The 24,123-nt window shown below is 43.4% G+C and overlaps 1 protein-coding gene across 1 annotated transcript in view; it reads left to right on the plus strand.

The window, feature by feature from the left end:
* Nucleotides 1–4,151: 4,151 nt before the first annotated feature.
* PGBD5 (piggyBac transposable element derived 5) overlaps nucleotides 4,152–24,123 on the plus strand; it is a 136,037-nt gene continuing 116,065 nt past the window's right edge. Inside the window, exon 1 of the mRNA XM_056130759.1 lies at nucleotides 4,152–4,586. Within this exon, the coding sequence (XP_055986734.1) occupies nucleotides 4,247–4,586 (340 nt within the window). The 5' untranslated portion in view covers nucleotides 4,152–4,246. The remainder of the gene's footprint in view (nucleotides 4,587–24,123) is intronic.

Below are 24,123 nucleotides of genomic sequence, written 5' to 3' on the forward strand. Positions count from 1 at the left end.
CATGTTTGGTCCTGTATCTACTTTCAGCACGCCCCTACCATCCTAAATGATTCCTTCAACCATCATTGTCTTAGCGATCCCTTCTCTATTCCAAATGCCTTCTCCCCCAGCTCATGAGACAGGTTTCTAATTGTCTTTCTAACAGGGCAATATTCCTGGCTCTGTGTCTACTGTCCTTGGGTGTCAGTCTCGTATTATGTTATTCAAAGCATTTTCATAAGAAGTATGACATGACAGAGGTTCCGATTAAATCAGAGGAATATATTGTAGGAAAAACATGAGATCGAAAACTCTCAGACTGTAAATGAGTAGTAGCACTGTAGTACTGTCCTCCTGTTGTTCATCGATTTGCTTGAGCAGGCACCAGTAACATCTCACAACAAATTGTGAGACTTGCTGTTACTGTTTTTGGCATATCAAATATGTCACGGGTAGCTTGCAAGGCTTTGCCTTGCGGGCAGGATACTCTTGGTAGCTTGCTGGACTTTCCGAGAGAGGCGAAGGAATCGAACCCGGGTCAGCCGCATGCAAGGCAAATGCCCTACCCGCTGTGCTATTGCTCTGGCCCAAGTGAGTAGTAAGATTTTGAATTTAAAGTTTTGTAACAAAACACAGGGAACCAATAATAAACAGTTTTAACTTATATTTTAAAGTTTATGTATGTAATAGGGTGACAAATGATCAAATATGTTTAAATAATTATCATAGCTGTTTCAATACAAATTATTTAAAAGTATTAAAAAAGGAATATATTGCGTCACAGGTTATTTTATTTGGGTTTTTTTTGACGGGGGGAGGGCTACACCCAGCTATGCCCAGGGTTGTTTCCTGGTTCTGTCCTTAGGGATCACTCTGGTGGAACTTGGGGTACCATAATGGGATGCCTGGGATTGAACTTGGGTTGGCCACATGCAAGGCAAGTACCCTACATTCTGTACTATCCCTCTGGCCATAATAGTTTTAATAACAGTTTTCCTTCTTTTTTTTGTATATGTTAAACACTGGTGCATTCTACCATGAAAGGAGGTCTAGAATCAATGAGATCAGCCCCATTGTTTATACCAATTCCTGATTTAACAAAACATAAGGATTATTTTTATTACTTAGGGCTCTTTGGGGAGACTAAACAAAACTGCTTAATGTCAATCTAAATTTATTTTATTATATCACCAGTACATTATTTGCAAGATGTTTTCAAATGACTCAAACTGTAAAAATTTCAGTGCAATACTGGTTCTGTAAATCATCCTCATGAATAATTTTACTTATAAAAGTTCATTGTAACAAATTATAATGGTAGTATCAAGTACAAGAATATCAAGCATATGGGAAAGATTTTTTAGCTTATTTTGAATTCCAATTATCGTCTCACTTTTTCTTCTCCTTCCTCAGTAAGAAGCAACTACCTGTCCTCAAGTGTTGGAATATTTTTACTTTTATTAATTAAAAGCAGTTTTTGAACAAAGTAAAATGTCAAAAACTTTTTGTCTATGCTGAAGAGTCACCCAATTTTGATTTGACAAGATTTAGGGTAACCATTCCTCTGCCCTTCTTGGAGAGCCCAGCAAGCTACCGAGAGTATCTCGCCTGCGCAGCAAAGCCTGGCAAGCTATCCGTGATGTAGTCGATATGCCAAAAACAGTAACAACAAGTCTCACAATTTGTTGTGAGACATTACTGGTTCCAGCTCAAGCAAATTGATGAACAACTGGAGGACAGTGCAGTGTAGGGTGACCATTCTATTTCCCAGTCTGTTTTTCTTTTTTGGTGACCATATAACCCTTTTCTCAATATTGCAAGCTGAGACCGGGAAGTCTCAAAGTGGCAGAGTTTCTTTTTGATTACACCGTTAAAATAAAAATTATATACAGTGGAAGACTGCTAATTCTGGAATTTGTTGCCCTGTTCTATACTTTTTATGGGCACCAAGACTGTTCATTGTTTATTAAACACACTGAATTGCTAACTCAATTTATATGTTAACTTAAGTTGTATAGCTGAGTTATAAAGTTATCTGAAAGGAAAGGAAGATTATTTTACGTAGGTTCTACATCTCTGGATCTATTAAATTAAAAAATAAATGACATTAAGTTTATGGGTTATAAACATTCTTATAGAATTTGAACTTGAACTACAGAATCTTATTTTATTCATTACACCTTCAATCTATGCTTCATTGTGACCCTCCAACTAAGTCTGATGACCTATATGTAGTCTCTTCAAAATCTCTGGCTGACTCACACAATATAGATATGTCAATCCTTTTTGTAGTATAATTTTTCCAAGGGACTAAAAATCATTTTCAAACAATTTCTCATTTGTCTGCCATTCCATGGTAGGGCATTTGCCTTGCATGCAGCCGGCCCGACCAACCTGGGTTTGATTCCTCCGCCGGTCTCGGAGAGCCTGGCAAGCTACTGATAGTATCTCGCCTGCATGGCAAAGCCTGGCAAGCTACTCGTGATGTATTTGATATGCCAAACACAGTAACAACAAGTCTCACGATGGAGGTGTTACTGGGCCTGCTGAGCAAATCGATGAACAACGGGAGGACAGTGCTACAGTGCTCCACATAACAAATGGATAGTATTATCTATAACATTAATTATTAAGTGGATAATAAATAATGTTATGTGGACCTTTTCCTTTTAATATACTGGCTTTAAAGTAACATGAATTCACGTTAGTACAAAGACTCTAATTTGGTAAAAAGAAATACAGAAGCTGTAGAGCAGAGGGCAAGAGCATGTATGTTGATAGCTCTAATCTTACATGGTAACAAAATGCCTTCAGCATCTCATTCCTGCTGCAAGCTTAGAAATAGCAACTTGTTTTTCACCCTGTGCAATTATTTCGTCATTGCCTAGTAGGATTTGTAAGCCTTTCACATCTTCATGGGTTTAGTTTATGTTAGAGGGAAAGTAACTTTATAGCCCAACTATCTGTGTGATTTATCGCACCATTTGTGAACTGGAGAAGGGAGCGAGAACACCAGACTGTACTGTAATCAACGTAATCAACAGGTGACCAAAATAAGCACCTGCCCAAGGAACTGGGTGATTTAGAGATTTCTTTTCTATTACCAGAGACTGAAGCCCGGATGGTTATGCTATATTTTAACAGATGAGTTTATCAAATATGTAAGTGAAAGAAACTTCAAAATAGTTGCTTTGGATTAATTTTTGAGGTAATGAATAATTGGAATTTAAAAGATATCAAAAGTCAATGAAGAATGACCAGCTACCTAACTCCGGACACTGCCTTCCTTAAATAACTAGGGTACTGAAGTGAGACTGAGTTAGCAACCAGGATTGAATCGGCAGAGCCGTCTCCCAATTAGAGCAAGATTCTCGGTAGCCAGATGGTCCTTGTATTTATAGAAGCACGCAGTGGAAGCTTCAGAAGCAGTCGCTCAGGAATTGTGACTCTGGCTCGCCGCCTACCTGAACGGTTTCCGCCGGGTCTGTTTCAGAACCACGAGAGCGGACAGCTCCCGGGCCTGGGGCGCGGACTGAGAAAAGGGAGCGGAGCAAAGGCTGCTGGTCAGCGCTCGGTAGCTGGCCGGGGCCGCAGCAAGAATGCTTTGCATGCACCAGCCCCCACCCCATTCTTCCGTCACTCGGCTGGGCAGCAAAGGACCTGCGAGTGAGCACCCGGGTGGTCGTCCCTGTAAGCTGACGGACTGCCTCGAGTCCCCAGCAGTCGTCTAAGCCCCAGCCGCGGACTCCAGCCGCGGGCTGGGCGCGGCAGGGCGGAGACTACGGGGCGGGTCCCCGAGCAGGGCCCTCCCGGTCCCTCCCGCCCAGCCCGGGCCAGTCTTCTCATTGGCCGGCGGGCTGGAGGTGCGAGGAGGCGGAGCCCGCCCCTGGCGGCTCGCGTCGGGGAAGGTCGGCCTGGGAGCGCCGGTGCCTCGGGGAAGGGCGCGCCGGGACGCAGCTGGCGCGTAGAGACGCAGCGGCCGTGGCAGCGAGCAGCAGCAGCAGCGGCGGCGGCGGTGCGGAATCTCGGCAGCCGCCCCCGCCTCCCGCCGCGGCCCACAGCCGGCGGCGCCCGAGATCCGAGGGCTCCTTCCGCGGGCGGCGGGCCCGAGGCGGCCAAGACGGCGGGCCGGCCGGGCGCCGGGCGCCGGGCGCTGTGCTGCGGGCTGCGCTGGTGGGGGGCGGCGGGCCGCGGCGCGGGCCTGGGGCCCGGCGCTTGCGGCTGGGAGGCGCTGTGGGGCACGGGAGCGCGCGCGGCGGCCGGGGCCATGGCCGAGGGCGGCGGGGGCGCGCGGAAAAGGGCTCCGGCGCTGCTCGAGGCGGCCCGCGCGCGCTACGAGAGCCTGCACATCTCGGACGACGTGTTCGGCGAGTCGGGCCCGGACAGCGGCGGGAACCCCTTCTACAGCACCTCGGCCGCCTCTCGCTCCTCGTCGGCCGCTTCGTCCGAAGACGAGCGCGAGCGCTCGGGTCCCCCGCGGGCCGCCGCGGCCGCCCAGCCCCCGCCCCGCGCCGCCGACGCTGCGGAGCTGGAGGAGGAAGAAGCAGGTGCGGGATGGAGCGCCAAGCTGTGGGACCGCCCGTCCCCACGCTTCGAGGACACCGGAGGTAAGGGCTTGGGGAGGGTCGGGCGCGGAGCTGGGACCCTGGGTGACTGTGTCACCTCGCCCGGGGGCGGCTTGAGAATCCCATCTGCTCCGGCGGCTGGTTAGGGCGATGGCAGCTGCGCGTTTCAGGATAAAAAAGAGGCGGCGGGAGCAGGCACTTAAAGTGAGAAAAAAAGAGAAATCCATCTGACTGCGTGTGGGGGCTCAGACGTCCTCGTGGGTGGAAAGGCTGAGGCTGATGCCAATGGCAAGGACGTGCCGCGGGCCTGCTCACACTTCTTGGGAAGATGCCAGCCTCCTGTGGGATCCCACTTTATGGCTGCTGCTTAGGGTGACTTGATGAGAGAGGGGATGCTGCAAGCCCAGCACCCCCTGGGATCTGGAGGTGTCATTTTATACAGAGCAAACCATTCCCAGGTGCCAGTGGTGGGGGAATAAGTAGTTGGAGGTAGGTGCAGTGAGAGGGAGGTTACCCACTTTGTCTTTGCTAGGTTTTACTTTTATTTAGTTAATCTGAGAAACTTTCCTAACCTTGCCATGCATGATCTCTTGATACGAAGAGAAGAGTGAGAGAACAGTTTGCAGTGTTGGGGTGCATCTATTGAACCAGATGGCACTTTCATATGTGTTCTGCTTACTCTCTAGTTCACAAGCCCCATATCTGGAGATCACTACAGCCGCTAGTCACTCTGGTTCTTGACGTCCTCTTTATCGCCTCCTTTCGTGGAAAACTGGTTTTTTAAATACCACCAAAAGCTTAGCAGCCTGTGGCCTGAATGTTGAAGAGCCTTTTGGCTGAAGAGCCTTTTGGCTGTCCTCTGATGCTTTTTCTCTCATGTGCCACTGCTTTCTGTGGCAGGTCTGTATCCCAGCACACCATTTTCATTTGTGGAAGAGCATGCAACCAGTGTTTGTGAGTCAGGAAGTGGCCATGCTGTGCATGATGCAGCTTTTCCCATGGCTCTCCCTCATGATCAGTCAGCAATAGAATCCTAAGTGGGACAACCCAGATTGGTGCCTGGACTTGGATTGGAACATCATGCTGTTGTTTGGGTTGAGTGGACTCCAGCCAAGATTGGCCTGCAAATCTACAGCAGTCAGGCTACCCTGTGAATTTCCTGAGCTTCAAAACACTAGTGTTAGGATGTCCACCTGGGTACTGTAATGCTTTTGTATGGATACATTATAAAGCATGTTTTCATTTGTACTTTAGCAAAAGTTCTGGAATTTTCAAAATCACATCTCTTTGAATCACCCCCAACGTTTTTTGGAATGCATATGGTCTTTATAGCTTTGGACAGTTTTAGTTCCTATTTTTTTTGAGACCATATCCCGCAGAGCTCAGGATTACTCCTGGCTTGGTACTCAGGGGTCACTCCTGGTGGTTTTTTTGTGCTGTGCCAAGGATCAGACCCAGGTGGGCTGCATGGAAGGCATGCATCCTAACTGTTTACTATCTCTTTGGCCCCAGTTATTGTTCCTTTAAGAATTTCACTTGCTCAGAACCTGGTTTGGCATATTTTATGTTATGAGTGGTTGCGATCCAATTCTTGATCTTGGAATACTGAGATGGATGTTCATCTGACGGGATGCAGCAAGTCTCCCAGTATTTGAAGGGTTAATAGGGTAAGCTGCAATGAATAAAACCTTAAGTTGTACCGGGGTGAGAAGAATGAGTTTTGAAGCAATATTAGATTTCCATGTAAACCTGTAAATAGGAGAAATTCTGTAGAGAACAGTTTAACCTAGCTATTGTAGCACTTAATTAGATGTCCATGTAAACCTGTAAATAGGAGAAATTCTGTAGAGAACAGTTTAACCCAGCTATTGTAGCACTTAAATAACCATTGATGTTATATTCAAATTCTAACCTCTTTATGATGTCAGCTATCCAGTTTGCATATGGACCTGAGAGTGACAGTCAAACACTTTAATCAAAGACATAAGTGTTTATTTGAAGGTATTTATACCCAGTTGTGTTTCCCTCTTCTGTGTGGGAGCATACTTTTAAAATCCAGATCAAATTAAGAATTCCCTCCCCTAGAGGAATTTAAGGTGGAGGTGGAGAGATGAGGTTGATGATTTATTAAACATGAATTTAGAGTCCACGGAACAATGAAATTGGGGGCTTGCTGCTGCAAATAGATGGCAGAAATGTGTTGCTGGTCAGAGATAATCCTTGGGCTAAGTGGCATGGAGAAAGATGGGTATGTTTGTTAACAGGCCCCATGTGACCCAGCAAGCCCTGAGAGCAGAAAGTTTTAGTCTGCTAGGTTTATTAAAGTACAGATCTAAGACACTTCAACAAGCATGTTTGCCCTACTTTCAAGGAATGCTGGATCTTTCTATAATCTTTATTCCCCAGTTCAAGTAATCTCACTGGGTAAGTGGAGTGGAATGGGGACACAAGCAAGTGTGGCATTTTGATTAGCCCTCATTATAGACATTTCATAACAGAAATGGCTGTTGCTGCTAGAATCTGATGCGAAAGCAAAGGATTCTAGACTCATAGCTTTCTGCCTACCTTCTACTGTAAATACATGTGTACACATGTATGTAAATGTACTGTGTTTAAGTTAAAATGTATATCAATATGTACGTGTGTAACTTTGAATATTAGTGAATTGAATATTAGTGTACATTGCTGGTTTGGGCTAAAATAATGTTTTCTTCTATACTGTGATAAAAAGGAGCTATACTGTGTGAGCCCACTGATGTCGAAGAACCCTTTTCAGAGTCCTCATGACTGAAGAAGGTGTAGACACTGTGTCATTGTACTTTGGTCAGTTTTCACAGTCTCCTTTAGCCTGACCGGTAAGAGTACACACAGTAGAGAGACAGTAGATTCCCAGCTGAGAGGAGAGGAAGATATTTCTGCGGTAAATGTTGAGTCTCCTGGCTTCTTTTCATGATGGCTTGTCTTCCCAGACTCTTTCTCTTCCTTTTGTTTTTCTCTGTATTTAGCTTCCTGGGTGGGGTCTGCAGAAGTGTAGTTCACAATTATAGGTTGTGATGTGGTATAGAAGAGGGTAAGGGCAAGGGCAAGGGGCCCCTTTTTAAAACAATTTTTTATTAGTGAAACACCATGAGGTACAGTTGTAGACTTACAAATTTTTGTGCTTGGGTTTCAGTTATACAATGATCAAGTACACAACCCTCCACCAGTGCCCATTGTCCACCACCATAGATCCCAGTATCCCTCCCACCCCCTATCCCCTCTCTCCCACCCTGCCTCTGTGGCAGGGCATTCAAGGGACCCTTTTATCACCCCTTTTTATCTCTCTACTTCCACTACAGGCCTTGAGATGTGAATCCCCTTGGGGTGACTTCAGCACAGATTACTTGCAGTGCTGGGTTGGTAGATAGGCCCTAAAGATCTGTGTGGATGTAAGGTCAGTCAGCTGAGTGCTAAAATACTGGAACTGGAAGGTCTGGAGCCTTCTCTTAACCAAGTTTGTAGCAAATTCTCCCAGAATAGTCCCTTTCAAGCAGTAAATTTCATCTGCCCACTGTGCAGATAACAGCATAGCATGTGAGCTCAGCTTTGGAAGTAGCATGGAATTCAGGTGCCTCTGATTTTCTTTTTCTTTTTTCTTTGGCTTCTGGCCTTTTGGTTTCTTAATCGGTCTTGTTTGGTTCTTAGAGAATGGGCAAAAAAATGGAGATTTCTGCATGTGGGGAAGGGACACTCAGACATTTTATTTTGTTTGCCTGTGTTGTGGCTGGCTGGGATCTGAGCTCTTTCCTTCATTTAAATATGGAATTGGAAGCCCCCCTATCCTCTATGTACCATGCAGGGAGGTATGGCCTTGAAAAGTTAGAGGAAAACATAAGGCATTGAAAAATTAACGTTGTTAAATGGTTCAGTGACAGACTTGTTTATTTTATTTTAAAGTCTTTTGTGACAACAAGAAGCCTCATTCTCTTAAAACCAGTATTTTCTGCATTTCTTCCTACGATGTGTATTTCCTTCCTTTCATTCCGTCATCTTCTTGGCTTGCATCTACCCAAGATACGTACTTTCTTACTTTAGGGCACATTTCCCCATTATAGGGAAATGGCCTGCACATCTCTTCTTAAGATGTTTACTTTCCTCTTTCCACTACGGGGAAACCTGTATTCTCTCAGACTTACTTACACCTATCTTAATCTCTTTCCCCATTTCCCAAATAAACTCATTTTACTTAAACAACAAAACAGCTGGGGCTGAAGAGATTGTACAGCAGGCAGGGTTTGCCTTGCATACAGTCAACCTGGGTTCAGTCCCCAGAACCTCGTGTGGTCCTGCTAGCGCCGCCAGGAGTAAGCACCTGAGCACGGATGGGAGTGGCCTCAAACCAAAAACAAAATAACATCTCCACCCTAAACAGAATTAAATAAAAACCCAAGAGTGTATTGGTATTTTGTGAGCTAAAATACCTGGATCTTCTTTTCTGTTATCAATAAAAGCACTTGCGCCTAATTTTAACTTTTTATAACATTGTGGCTCCGGTAGGTACTCTGAATTTTAGTAAACAGTACAAGATAATCTTAGCAATTCCACATAATAATCAAACCATAGAACTCAGAGGAGGGAGCCTCTTGGGAAAGATGTTTTTCTCTTTTCCCAATAGTCTGTTCCTATCGTGGGGAGACTTGAGTTCATGATGATGATAACTAGCAATTGACATTTATAACTTGTTTTTCACATGTATCCTGGAATCTTCACAGTCTTCTCACTCTGCCAAAGAGAAGTTATTATTTCTACAAAAATATCTTTTCAATCAGTGAGGTGACAAGATTATCTAATTAAGTGATCATACACTAGTCATATATTCACATTTATACATAGAATTTTGGGGCAGGAATTTCAGAGTATATACATTTCTTTGAGGTGTAATACAAGTATAAGTTGGTATAGTCAATTTCTTAGTCATTGTATATATGGAACAGAAGAATTTTGTTTGGTTCCTTATTCAATCTGTGCTACTCCTGGGCTTTGTAAAGGGAGTGTTGGTGTTTTATTTTATTTTATTTTATTTTTAAGGAGCAGGGCTTAGAAAAAACTGGTTACATGGAGTTTGTGAAATTTAGTACATAATTTTAGAGCCTATTCGTTGATTTTAGAGCCTAGGACTCACCTTTATATTTAAGAACTGTGATTGCACATTAAAACTGATCATATATGTCCATTTTAGGAAAAAATAATTTAAATGATAAATATATTTAAGATAATCCATGGGCTGGAGTGATAGCACAGTGGGTGTGGTGTCTGCCTTGCACGCAGCCAACATGGCTGACCCGAGTTTGATTCCTCTGCCCCTCTCGGAGAGCCCGGCAAGCTACCGAGAGTATCTCGCCGACACAGCAAAGCCTGGCAAGCTACCCATGACATATTTGATATGCCAAACACAGTAACAACAAAGTCTCACGATGGAGATGTTACTGGGCCCGCTCGAGCAAATTAATGAACAATGGGAGGACAGGACAGGACAGGACAAGATAATCCATAGTTTCTTATGGGCTGGAGCTATAGCACAGCGGGTAAGGTGTTTGCCTTGCAAGTGGTCAACATGACTGACTTGAGTTCTATTCCTCTGCCCCTCTCAAATAGCCCGGCAAGCTAGTATCTCGCCAGCATGACAAAGCCTGGCAAGCTCCCCATGGTGTATTTGATATGCCAGACACAGTAACAATTGTCACAATGGAGACATTACTGGGCCCACTCTAGGAAATCGATGAACAATGGGAGAACAGTGACAGTGATAGTTTCTTATTGCTCAGAGATAATTACTGTTAAAATGTTGAGTCCTTCATAGATGACATGGTATTAGGTAATCTGATTTTTAATTCTAATTAGTATATTATAAATGTTTTTTTAAATTTTTAATTAATTAATTTATTTATTGAATCAACATGGGAAAGGTTACAAAGCTTTCAGGTTTAGGTCTCAGTCATGCAAATATCAAGCACATTTCCCTTTACCAAAACTTATTTTTTACCATGAAGAACCCCAATAAAACCCCACCCCCCACCCCTCCCAGTCCCTGTGGGGCAGATGAATTCTAGTTAACACTCTATCTGCTTTGATTAGATTCATTGTTTCAATAAAAGATTCACCACCATTATTTAGAGTTTACCCCCCCCCCCCCCCAAATCAGTCATGCTGACAAAGCATTGTGAAGTGATTTGCTTTCTACAGCTGGGTTCAAGAATTATATGTTGGTTTTGGATTTCTGCTATTTTACTTATTGACCCTGGAAGTATTTCTACTGAAAGTCAGATAGTTAAGAAATTGGTTTCTGTGCTCTGGAGTCGTGGCCGTGCTGGAGAGCCACTAGTGGGGGGCAACTGGTGGCCTCGGTAGGGCATGAAGGGCGGACCGAAACGCCCCCCTTCCCATGAGGTTTTAGTCGCCCCCACTCCCCCGGCTCATACCTGCTGCCCACAAGGCTCCCATGCAGCCGCCATCTTTCTTTCCAGAGAGGAGAAGGTGACTGGGGCAACACCCTTTCCCCTCCGGACAGACCTGATGGCCTGGATTAACGCATAGTCCTTTCACTTTTCTGCTCCAAGCTGCCGGGTTCTGCATTAAGTCCTTGTGCTTCTGGGGCTGTGGCCGTGCTGGAGAGCCGCTCGCGGGGGGCAACTGATGACCTCGGTAGGGCGTGAAGGACGGACCGGAACGCCCCCCTTCCCATGAGGTTTTAGTTGCCCCCACACCCCCGGCTCATACCTGCTGTCCACAAGGCTCCCATGTGGCCACCATCTTTCTTTCCAGAGGGAGGAGGGCGGAAGGGACCAACACCCTTTCCCCTCCGGGCAGATATGATGGCCTGGATTAACGCATAGTCCTTTCACTTTTCTGCTCTAAGCTGCTGGGTTCTGCATTAAATCCTTGTGCTTCTGGGGCTGTGGCCGTGCTGGAGAGCCGCTCGCGGGGGGCAACTGGTGACCTCGGTAGGGCGTGAAGGACGGACTGGAACGCCCCCCTTCCCATGAGGTTCTAGTCGCCCCCACTCCCCCGGCTCATACCTGCTGTCCACAAGGCTCCCATGCAGCCGCCATCCTTCTTTCCAGAGAAGAGAGGGCGAATGGGGCAACACCCTTTCTCCTCCGGCAGACTTGATGGCCTGGATTAACACATGGTCCATTCACTTTTCTGCTCCAAGCTTCCGGGTTCTGCATTAAGTCCTTGTGCTTCTGGGGCCGTGGCCGTGCTGGAGAGCCGCTCGCGGGGGGCAACTGGTGACCTCGGTAGGGCGTGAAGGACGGACCGGAACGCCCCCCTTCCCATGAGGTTTTAGTTGCCCCCACACCCCCGGCTCATACCTGCTGTCCACAAGGCTCCCATGTGGCCGCCATCTTTCTTTCCAGAGGGAGGAGGGTGGAAGGGACCAACACCCTTTCCCCTCTGGGCAGACATGATGGCCTGGATTAACGCATAGTCCTTTCACTTTTCTGCTCCAAGCTGCTGGGTTCTGCATTAAGTCCTTGTGCTTCTGGGACCGTGGCCGTGCTGGCGAGCCGCTCGCGGGGGGCAACTGGTGACCTCGTTAGGGCGTGAAGGATGGACCGGAACGCCCCCTTTCCCATGAGGTTTTAGTCGCCCCCACACCCCCGGCTCATACCTGCTGTCCACAAGGCTCCTATGTGGCTGCCATCTTTCTTTCCAGAGAGGAGAGGGCGAATGGGGCAACACCCTTTCCCCTCCGGACAGTCATGATGGCCTGGATTAACGCATAGCCCGTTCACTTTTCTGCTCCAAGCTGCTGGGTTTTGCATTAAGTCCTTGTGTTTCTGGGGCTGTGGCCGTGCTCCAAACTTAACTATGATTTTCAGAGAGAAATGTTGGGTGGTTTACTTCCCATGGATCACTTTGTATATGGAGAGATGTCGCGCGGCTGCGTGAGTGGCCGCGCGGTTTTGAGGAAAAGTCCTAGTTCCCGCATACTCGAGCTGTGTTTGTAGAGGCTTCTGGTCACCGGGGTTCCATCTGGGGGAGGCGGGATGCGGTACCTACCCCATCTGGGGCTTCCCGATGATCTCGGCTCTTTTTGGAACCTGTTTTTTTTTTTTTCTTTCGGGATCTGTGGATCCCGCCCTCCAGGTTGTTCTTCTCTTTGGCTGAATGCTGTAAAGATGGCGCTGGGGGGCAGGCTGTGGGCGTGACTTCCGGAATCTGAGGTTACCTGAGAGTTGTAGTCCCGGCAGATTTGAAGAAAAGTCCAGGTTCCCGCATACTCGAGCTGTGGTTGTAGAGGCTTCTGGTCACCAGGGTTCCATCTGGGGGAGGCGGGATGCGGTACCTACCCCATCTGGGGCTTCCCCATGATCTCAGCTCTTTTTGGAACCTGTTTTGTTTTTTTTTTTTCTTCGGGATCTGTGGATCCCGCCCTCCATGTTGTTCTTCTCTTCGGCTGAATGCTGTCAGTATATTATAAATGTTTACATTTAAATTTTGCCTGTTATTTTTCAACTGGATCTTTAGTTCATCAGTGTATTTGTGAGAGTCATTCATATCACTTCATGTAGAAATCTTTGTTTTTAGTTGTACTCCATTGGAAAAAAAGCTGTGCCCACTATCCAATCAATGAGAGAGAGAGAGAGAGAGAGAGAGAGAGAGAGAGAGAGAGAGAGAGAGAGAGAGAATGTAAAGGTTAATATATTAGATGCAAATTTAAAATTTGACCCTGGCACTAGTGCCATCATAGGCTGGATAATTTTGTTGAAGAGGATTGTCTTATCCATTGTAGAATATTTACACTGAGTCTTGCTTCCACTTACTGCAAGTTCTTCTGGTCATGGCAATAAACTGTATCTCTAAGCATTACAAAATATCTTCTAGGGAGCAAACATCACCAGTAGTTAAGAACTATAGCCTCAGTATGTTGCCAGTTTCCCAATTTTTGCTCTTTCCAGTGTATGAGATGTGCCATATATTGATATTGAACCCTGCTGGGTAAAGCAATAAGGCATGTCTCCTTGGGCCAATAGAAAAGACAATGAAGAAAAAGAGATGAGAATCTGCTGAATGCCATGATCAAGATTAAGCATGGATTAATGTTATGATTACTAAAGGGCATTACCTAGTCCAGCTGGGTTCGGGAAGAGGAGGCAACTCTGATGGAGATAGCCTGTAAGCTACATAGTGAAGATCAAATGAAAGTTAGATGAAGAGGAAAGAAAAGGATGTTTCATACAATAGAGCAGTTTGGACAAAAGGTACGGTGAAAAAGAAGGTATGTAATATATTTGTACGTAAACCCAAGTTTCTCCTAACCTGAGCATCCTTATTTGAAAACTTCTTAGTGTAAGCATCTTGAAATTTGATTTTTTGTTTTTGAACCACACTTTGCAGTGTTTTGGGTGTAATCCTGGCCCTGTGCTCATGCATCACAGTTGACTGTGTGTAATGCAAGCACCGTAATCCCTGAACTATATCTCTAGCCTCAAAATTTGGCATTTTAAATTGTTGTCAGTGAATCTGTAGCTGGAATCCACACTCCCAAATTCAGGAACAAATATAGATTTATCTGTGGCTTCTGGATTCAGTGGAATGATCAGTTTGGCATATTTGGTCCAAAATTACTACCTACGGTGGGTTCATGAGGAAGCTCCATATCTTTTCTTAAAGTATGGAAAAGGGAATGACGACAGAAGATAATGGATGAAACTTTTATTGGTTAGAAAAAGGACGGTATTAACAATATGGACATTCCTCAGAAAACTAGAAATTGAGTTCTCATTTGACCCACAATGCCACTTCTGGGAATATACCCTGGGGACCCAAAAACACACAGCAGAAACACCATCTGCACTTCGTTCATTGCAGTAGTATTCACAATAGCCAGAATCTGAAAACAACCCGAGTGCCCAAGAACAGATGACTGGATTAAGAAACAATGGTATATACTGTCACTGTCACTGTCCTCCCCTTGTTCATTGATTTGCTCGAGCGGGCCCAGTAACGTCTCCATTGTGACACGTGTTACTGTGTTTGGCATATCGAATACATCATGGGTAGATTGCCAGGCTTTGCCATGCAGGCGAGATACTCTCGGTAGCTTGCTGGGCTTTCTGAGAGGGGCGGAGGAATCGAACCTGGGTTGGCTAAGTCAACTGTGTGCAAGGCAAACACCCTACCTGCTGTGTTATCGCTCCAACCCATGGTATATACACACAATGGAATACTACGCAGCTGTTAGGAATAATGAAGTCATGAAATTCGCCAATAAATGCATGGACATAGAGAGTATTATGCTGAGTAAAATGAATCAGAAGGAGAGGACAGATATAGAATGACTGTGTTCATTTGTGCTATGTAAAAATATATATAGTAGAAGACTAATATCCATGACCAGGGAAAATGGGCTAGGAGGACTGGTCAGTGGTTGGAATCTGCCACAGATGTGTGTGGGACCGAGGGTGGGTAAGATAGAGAAGGGATCAGTATGACAATAGTAGGAGGGAATGAGCATGCTGGACAAGAACTGAGGGTTAAAAGTTAAAAGTAGGTAAAGGGGTATTCCTGATAACCATTCACTTTCTGTGTTGCAAACCACAATGCCCATAAGGAGAAAGGGGAGGGAGAGCGGATGGAAGAGGGGGAGAGGAAGAGGGAGGGGAGGGGGAGGATGGGAAGGAAAAGAGCTTTCATTGAGTCAGGCTGGGGAGTGGGGGAGTGATGGGAAGGAAAGTGGGAACACTGGTGCTGGGAAATATACAGTGGAGAGGGATGGGTCTTGGAACACTGTATGACTGACACCTAATCATGACACCTTTGTGAGGGTCTCACAGTAATTCAATTAAAAAAAAACCTGACAGTATTATTGTCAGGAAAGGAAATTTCATGCAAACAGAATAATATAATATCTGAAATATCCTGTAATGTACATATGATGCTTTGCTTACATTGACACACAGAATAAAGAACTGTCTTCCCGTCAAACTCAGAAATTATAAAAATATGACTCTTTGGCCACATTTGGGTATTTCATGTGTTTAAAAGCTTATAATCACAAATCCTTGTCATTCCTTTTATCTTTAACCAAAACAATATCACCCCTTGGCTTGGATATTGGAATCTTCATTCCAGCCTCATTGATGCTTCTCACCACTCCCCCACGCCACTTCTTTTCCCACTGGCTGTGCGAAAGAGCTTACAAACAGAAACTCATCTACTTACTGTGCTTATAACCCTCAAATGACTGTCTGCTAAAGTTTAGGGAGTTAGAGAGTCATTCACAAAGTCTCCTCAACATGTTCTTCCTTCCTAGCCCTCTCCAGTATCACCTTTTGTTGCCTGTCCCAGTCACATGAGCTATCTTAGAATGTATGTTTCTGTTGGGTACACAGAGTTTTCATATCTCAGGGACCCTTTGGAATAACATAGGGCTAAGATTCTGGGTAGTAGAAAATGGGCTGAAGAGTAGACCACAGGAGACTCTTCTGAGATGCTTGAACCACAGTGAAAGGGCCTTGTGTTTGAATCACCATTTGGAGCATCCACTCATGGATCAAGTATATCATCACATTTATGTGTGTTCAGAAATAAATTTCTTGTCAGCTTGATCATCATTCGTTTCTTTTTTTTTATTTTTTAAAAATTTTTATTAGTGAAACATCATGAGATACAGTTGTAGATTTACAATTTTTTGTGCTTGGGTTTCGATTATACAATGATCAAATACCCATCCCTCCACCAGTGCCCATTTTCCACCACCATGGATAATATCCCTCCCACCCCCATTCCCCCCCATCCCACCCTGCCTCTGTGGCAGGGCATTCCCTTTTGTTTTCTCTCTCCTTTTGGGTGTTGTGGTTTGCAAAAGAGGCATTGAGTGGCAAACATGTTCAGTCCATAGTCTACTTTCAACATGCATCTTCCTTCCTGGGAGGATCCTCCAAACACCCTTTATTTGGTGCTCCCTTCTCTATCTGAGCTACCCTTTCCCCTAGAATGCCTGGCTGGCCTCTAAGCTATGGAGTAATCCTCCTGGTGCTGATCTCAGCTATTCTTGGGTATTAATCTCATATTTTGTTACTTTATATCCCCCAGATGAATGCAATCTTTCTATGTCTATTCCTCTCTTTCTGACTCATTTCGCTTAGCATGATACTTTCCATGTTGTACCACTTGTATGTAAATTTCATGACTTCATCTTTTCTAACAGCTACATAGTACTCCATTGTGTAGATGTACCAAAGTTTCTTTAACCAGTCATCTGTTCTTGGGCATTCAGATTTCTCCCAGTTTCTGGCTGTTGTAAAGAGTGCTGCAATGAACAAACAAGTGCAGATGTCACTTTGACTATACATTTTTGCCTCTCTGGGATATATTCCCAGGAGTGGTATTGCTGGGTCAAATGGGAGCTCAATTTCTGATTTTTTGAGAATCGTCCATACTGTTTTCCAAAAGGGCTGAACCAGTCGGCATTCCTACCGACAGTGAAGGAGTGTCCCTTTCTCGCCACATCCACGCCAGCATTGGTTGCTTTTGTTCTTTTGAATGTGGGCAAGTCTCTGAGGTGTGAGATGGTATGTCATTGTGGTTTTGATCATCATCCGTTTCTTATAGGGGCATTCATAGGCAAAGGGAGAGCCAGTACCAATACTCTTACATATTTTAAATGGAGAATTTATGGTGGAAAGTTATTTCAGATTGGTAAATCACTTAGTATTTTGCAAGGATTCATGAACAGAATGAGTCTTAAAGATCCTAAAGAAAAAAATGAATTATTTGATTGCATTCTCAGTGAAACTTGCTGTAACTTTGAAAGTAGGCAGGAGCGTTAATGCAGATAAGCAATGGATAAGCTCAGGATATTCTTGTTGCAGATGCTTAATTACACATCAGTGCTTTGTAGATGTAAATGGTTTACATTGGGCATCATGCCAATTTCTAACTAGGTAGTGTGTGGACTCAGGGAAAAAGATATGGATTCTACAAAGCATGCCCTTATGATATTGAGAAGTGATCCAGTAGAGCACCAGTCTCCTCTATAGGAACTCAGAATTGTGAGCAATGGTAAAAATATCTGGCCAAGGGTCAGGCAGATTGTTAGTCTCTCTTCTTTGGATGCCAAAGACCCAGGTTTGATCCCCAGCACTGTGTGATACCCTGAGCACTGCTAAAAGTGACTCCCAAGTACTGAACCAAGAGTAATCTCTGAGTACTGCCCTAAAATAAAGCTCAAGACAAGCAAAAAGATGTTTGGAGAAGCACATGGCTGGTTCTTCATTATAGTTACCTTTATTTTGATTCCTTTACAACTGCTTTTTTCTTAAGCTGATAAAATTGATATGATATATCTTATGCTATTTGGGTTTTCAAAACTTACAGCAACCAGAAACCTTAAGTGTACCCAGAATACATATAGTGGCTTTATTCGAAGAAGCATATGGTTCCTGAGGCACCCAGTGAGATACTATAGGATGACACAGCTTAAGAATCTGCCTCAGCACCCAAAAGGAGAGAGAGAACAGAAGGGAATGCCCTGCCACAGAGGCAGGGTGGGATGGGGGGATGGGGGCAGGAGGGATACTGGGATTAGTGGTGGTGGACAATGGGCACTGGTGGAGGGATGGGTACTCGATCGTTGTGTAACTGAATCCCAAACACAAAAATTTGTAAGTCTGCAATTGTACCTCATGGTGTTTCACTAATAAAAGTTTAAAAAAATATAAAAAAATAACCTGCCTCACTCTATTAGTTAGGAGTATTTATCTGTGCCCTGTGTTAGAGAAAGAGATGTTCAATAATTACATAAAAAGTTTATTATTGATGTTATAAATTCTTGATGAACACCGTAATTATTTGAATGGGTATTGTATGGAATATTCATTTAGGCAGGATGATCATTTTGACAATATTCTTATAAATCATGAGCATGGGATATTTTTCCATTTCCTAAGGTTGTCTTATATCAAAAATGAACTCATACCTCTTTCTAGTGCCATGCACAAAAGTCAGATCAAAATGGATTAAAGACCTCAATATCAGGTCCAAATCCATAAGGTACAGGAAGGAAATGTAGGCAAAACCCTCCATGACATTGAAGCTAAAGGCAACTTCAAAGGTGAAATACCACTGACCAAGCAAGTGGAAGCAAAGATAAACAAGTGGAACTCCATGAAACTAAGAAGCTTCTGCACCTCAAAAGAAATAGTGTCTAAGATACAAAGACAGCCCAGGGAATGGGAAAAACTATTTACCCAATACCCATCTGATAAAGGCTGAATATCAAAGTTGTATAAGACCCTGGTAGAATCTCTCTCAAAAGGAGAGAGAGCAAGAGAGAGGAGAAGAGAGGGGAAGAGAGAAAGAGAAAGTGAAAAATAGAAGAAAACTCCTTGCCATGGAGGCAGGCTGGGGTGGGGGGGAGGTGATGAGGGGAACTGGGGACACTGGTGCTGGGAAATGTGCACTGGTGGAGGGATGGGTGTTGAAACACTATATGGCTAAAACCAAATTATAAACAGCTTTCTAAAGATCCATCTCACAGTGATTCAATAATAAAATCTTTAAAAAAATGGGGAGAAGAAATGAGCAGAAACTTCCACAAAGAAGAAATTCAAGTAGCCAAAAGGCACATGAAAAAATACTCTACATCATTTATCATCAGGGAGATACAAATCAAAACAACAGTGATATATCATCTTATACCACAGAGACCACAGAGAGTCATACATCCAAAAGAATAAGAACAACCAGTGCTGGTGCAGATGCAGGGAGAAAGGGACTCTAATTCATTTCTAGTGGGAATGCTGACTGGTCCAATCTTTTTGGAAAACAATATGGTCATTTCCCAAAAAATGTAGAAATTGAGCTCCCTTTTTACCCTCAATACCACTCCTGGGAATATACTCTGGGGGACCCAAAACACACAGGTGAAACACCATCTGCACTTCTATGTTCATTGCAGCACTCTTTATTATAGTCGCCAGAATCTGGAAACAACCAGAGTGCCCAAGAAGAGATGACTGGATAAAGAAACTATGGTGCATCTACATAATGAAATACTATGCAGCCAGTATGAAATTTGCTTTGCTTATAAGTGGATGTACGTGGAGAGTATCATGCTGAGTGAAATGAGTCAGAAGGAGTGGGACAGGTATAGAATGATATATATATGTGTGTATTTATATATATGTATGTGTGTATATATATGTATACACACATACACACTGATATCCAAGACTAGGGTAAACAGGGTCCAGGAGTACTGGTCAGTGGTTGGAAGCTTGACACAAGAGTCTGTGTGGGAAAGGGTAGTTAGGATAGAGAAGGAACCAGTATGACAATAATAGTTTGAAATAATCATTTTGGACAGAAATTGAGTGTTGAAAGTAGGTAAAGGTAAAGGGATATAACTCCATAACCTTTCAGTATCTGTGTTGCAAACCTTAAGGCCCAAAAGGAGAGGGGCGGGGGAGGAGGAAGAGAGATGGGGGAGGGAGAGAAGGGGAGGGAGGGAGTGAAGAGGAAGGGTTAGAATCAAATAGCCAACAGATTTTTGACAAGGGAACCAGGTGCATGAAGTGAAGCGAATTCAACCTCTTCAATAAATGGTGCTGGGAAAACGGAATCACTTGATAACTTGACATCCCGTTACTCATTGATTTGCTTGAGCGGGCGCCAGTAACATCTCCATTCATCCCTGTCACGTGCTGGTGTAGTTCAGTGGTGTCTGCTCGCTCCAGGAATACTAAGAGCCTCAAACTGATCATTCAGGGTCTTGACGAAGAGTCTGCCCATCTCGTAGGTGGACGGCCATGCTATCTTTTGATATCCTGTGGAATCCAGTCAGTAACGCTCTATTCCAGTGGTCATCTCCAAATTGCATTATGTGGCCAGCCCATCTGATTTTTGACGCCTTGGAAAACAAGACAGCGTCCCTGATTCTTGATCGTCGACAGAGGTCAGAACTCTGGATTCTTTCTCTCACTTGAGTGAAGCGTGATACTCCAAGAATAGCTCTTTTGATTCCTCTTTGGGAGACCTGAATAGCGTTCTCATCCTGTTTTCATAGGACCTAGGTCTCTGAGGCTCTGACGCATATGTTAATGCTGGAAGAACAGTGGAATTGAAGAGATGTGCCTGGAGCTGGAGTTTCCTCATCCTCTGAACTATTTCTTTGACACTCTTGAAGGTGTTCTAAACCGCTCTCTTCTTCCTGCACAGCTCAGGTGCCAGGTCATTTGTCATGTTGACTTCTTGACCTACGTACACATAACTGTTGCATTCGGAGATGTTCGTTTCATTGAGAGAGAATGGAATGTCAGGAACGAGATAGTTTCTCATAAACATTGTCTTCATGAGATTCAGCTGTAGTCTGACCTTTCCACACTCATGGTTGAAGTTGGCCAGAATTTGTGCCACTTGGCTAATGTTGGTGTTATTAGAACGATTTCATCAGCAAAGCAGAGGTGGTGTAGTTGCCGATCATCTATCTTCACTCCCATTCCTTCCCATTCCAGTTGTTGCATGAGGTTCTTGAGGGTGGCACTGAAGAGTTTTGGTGAAATGGTATCACCCTGCCGAACCCCTCTCTTGACATAGATGATCACTTCCTTGTAGAATGGTGAGATCCTGGTAGTGAATCCATAATACAGCTCATGGAAGATCCTGATGTATTGAGTTTGAACGCCCTGCTTGGCTAGGGCTTTGATAACCGCTTCAGTCTCAACAGAAGCAAAGGGAAAACTGGATAGTGATATGTATAAAGACAGAGCTGGATCTATATCTCACATCAAACACAAAAGTCAATTCAAAGTGGATCAAGCACTTAAGATCAGAAAGAATACATAAAGTGCATTGAGGAAAACATTGGCAAAACAGAATTTGAACCTTAAGGAGGTTTTCAATGACACAATCAATACCATTGGCAAAGGAAACAAAAACAAATGGAAGTACATCAAATTAAAGAGTTTCTGCATGGCAAAAAACCCCAAAATAAATGCCCCCCCAAAAAAACCCAAACCCACAGGCTAAAATTAAAACCGAATTGGAAAAAAATATTCCCTCTCAGCACATCAGATAAAGGTTTAATAAAAGGTTTAATATCCAAGATTATTTAAGAACTCACAAAGATGAACAACAAAACACAAACTCCAAATACCCTATGAAAAATAGGGAGAAAATTGGGAAGAAACTTTCCTGAAGAGGACAGATGGATGGTCAATAGGCATAAAAATATGCTCATCATAACTCATCATCAGGGAAATTCAAATCAAGGCTACAATGAGATATCTCACAGATGTGAGAATGGCACATTTCAAAAAATCTGGAAGCAATCTGTGTGGGAGGGGACATGGAGAAAAACTCATTCACTGCTGGTGGGAATGTTTTCTGGTTCAATCCTTGTGGAAAACAGTATGGAAATGTCTCAACAAAGTAAGAATAGCGTTACTACCCAGCAATTCCACTTTTAGATATATACCTCAAGTACACAAAAAAATTCATTCAAAAGGACATATATGCACACCATTATTTATTGCACTTAGTACTATATTCAGGATATGTAATCAACCTAGGTGTCCAACAACAGATGAGTGGATAATGAATGTAGTATGACACAGCTACAAGGAAGTATAAAATTATGAAGTTTGCTACAATTGGATTGAACTGGAGAATATCATGTTGAATGCAGTATGTCAAAAAAAGGAAGGTAAATAAAGGAAGGTAAATAACCAGATGAACTCACTTATCTGTGGTATATAAAATAGCAGAACAGTGGAAAGCAAGGAACAAATGGGGGAAATACCTAGTCTATCTGGAATCGATTATAGAATTAAGGACAAGGAAATTAAGAAACTGATGATGGGAAAGTAAGAAGAGGCAGGTGAAGAGTAAAGGCAGGGGCAGGAATTCCTGGCACACTGGTGAAGAGCTGCTATGATAATATGTATGCATATGTATGCATATATATGTATATATATATGAATCATACAACTATCAAAACTGAAAGCATGAGATCCAAACTACAATAATCAAACTTTAAAATGTGCCTGTCAAGGAGGTAGGCTGGGGGCAGTAGGTAAAAGGGAAGACATCGGTGACAGGATACGTGTTGGAAAATTGTATACCTGAAATTCAGCTATGAAGAACTTTGAATTCACAGTGCCTAGATAAAAAATTTAAAAGAAAACTAAAGGAAAAGAAAAGAAGAAAGCCTGACTAGCATCAGGTAACTGAGGCTTCCATGAGCTGTAGTCACTTTTCTTTTATCCCAACTTCTTTGAGATGATGGAAAGAAAGTCAACAGGTGAAAACAATTATGATGTTTCAAAGTCTACAAAAAGCTACCATGACAAAGATGAACAGTACATTCCTTCATAAGAACCAGAGGGGAAAGAGATCTGTATCTACAATAAGAGATAAGATTTTACTGGGAAGAAAGAGTAAACAGAGGAGCCATCTAGAGAGTAGTCTTGAATAGCTGAACTTCTACTTTGGGTTAAGTGGAGAACCAATAACAGCTTTAATTCTCTAGAAACACCTAGCTGAGTTAGTAGGACTTGCTAGATAATGGTACTGAGGTTCTGTGAGTAATGAACCTTCACTCCAAAATTTACATAAAATTGAACAAAAGAATTTTATCTGTCACTTATGGGACACTTTATTTGGTACCCATATATCTATAGCACATTTTCTTAGGGAGTGCAAGTCAGAGATTTATGGGACTCATCAAGGGACATCTTTTTCCATTGTGTATTTTCCTTTATATAAAACAGGATTCTGATAGAATCTAGAAAGTTCTTCAAAGATCAATTGGTTTGGAAAGAGACTCTCCATCATTCTGAGAGATGGCTTTTCCCATCAGTGTCCCAATTCTAGGAATCTGTCTTTTGGGTCACCAGGTAGAGCATAGGGAAGACTTAAATTGGGAGACAGCAAACCCCTGATCCCCAACCCCCATCCCATGCCTGCTTTTTCCAAAATAATTTTTTAATTCATTGTGACTTACAATATTGATAATGCCAGAGTTTCATGCATAAAGTATTCTAACATCACACCCTCCATCAGAGTGTAAGATTCCCTCCATCAGTGCCCCTGCCCCTTGTGTCCTGGTTCTGCGCCCCCCATCTCCTACTGTAACTATATGTGTCCTACTAAAGACCAGTTTGCAGTTTCTGTTTCCTTTGGGAATTTGTTGTTTCCTTACTCTGTTTTCTTTATATTCCACATATGAAGGAGGTAATTCTGTGTTGTTCCTTCTTCTTCTCACTAACTTCCCTTTTTTTTATAACCTTCTGTGTTGATATGTGCAATAATTTCTCTAACTATTTATTTGTTCTTGAACTCTTGGGTTGTTCCCAGATTTTAGCTATTGTGAATAGTACTGCAATGAACATAGGAGACAAAATATATTTTTTGAATAGAATTTTTGGGATCTTGGAGTTGATGTCAGTGATGGAATTGCTAGATTGTATGAAAAATCAATTCCTAGATTTTTGAGAAGTATATTTTTTTCAAAAAAGATTGAACCAGCTTCTTAACCAGCAGTAGATAAGGGTTTCTTTTTCCCTACATCCCCAACGCTAACTGTTTTTGT

The sequence above is a fragment of the Sorex fumeus genome, unplaced genomic scaffold, assembly GCF_029834395.1.
Source record: "Sorex fumeus unplaced genomic scaffold, SorFum_2.1 ptg000007l, whole genome shotgun sequence".
NCBI lineage: Eukaryota > Metazoa > Chordata > Mammalia > Eulipotyphla > Soricidae > Sorex > Sorex fumeus.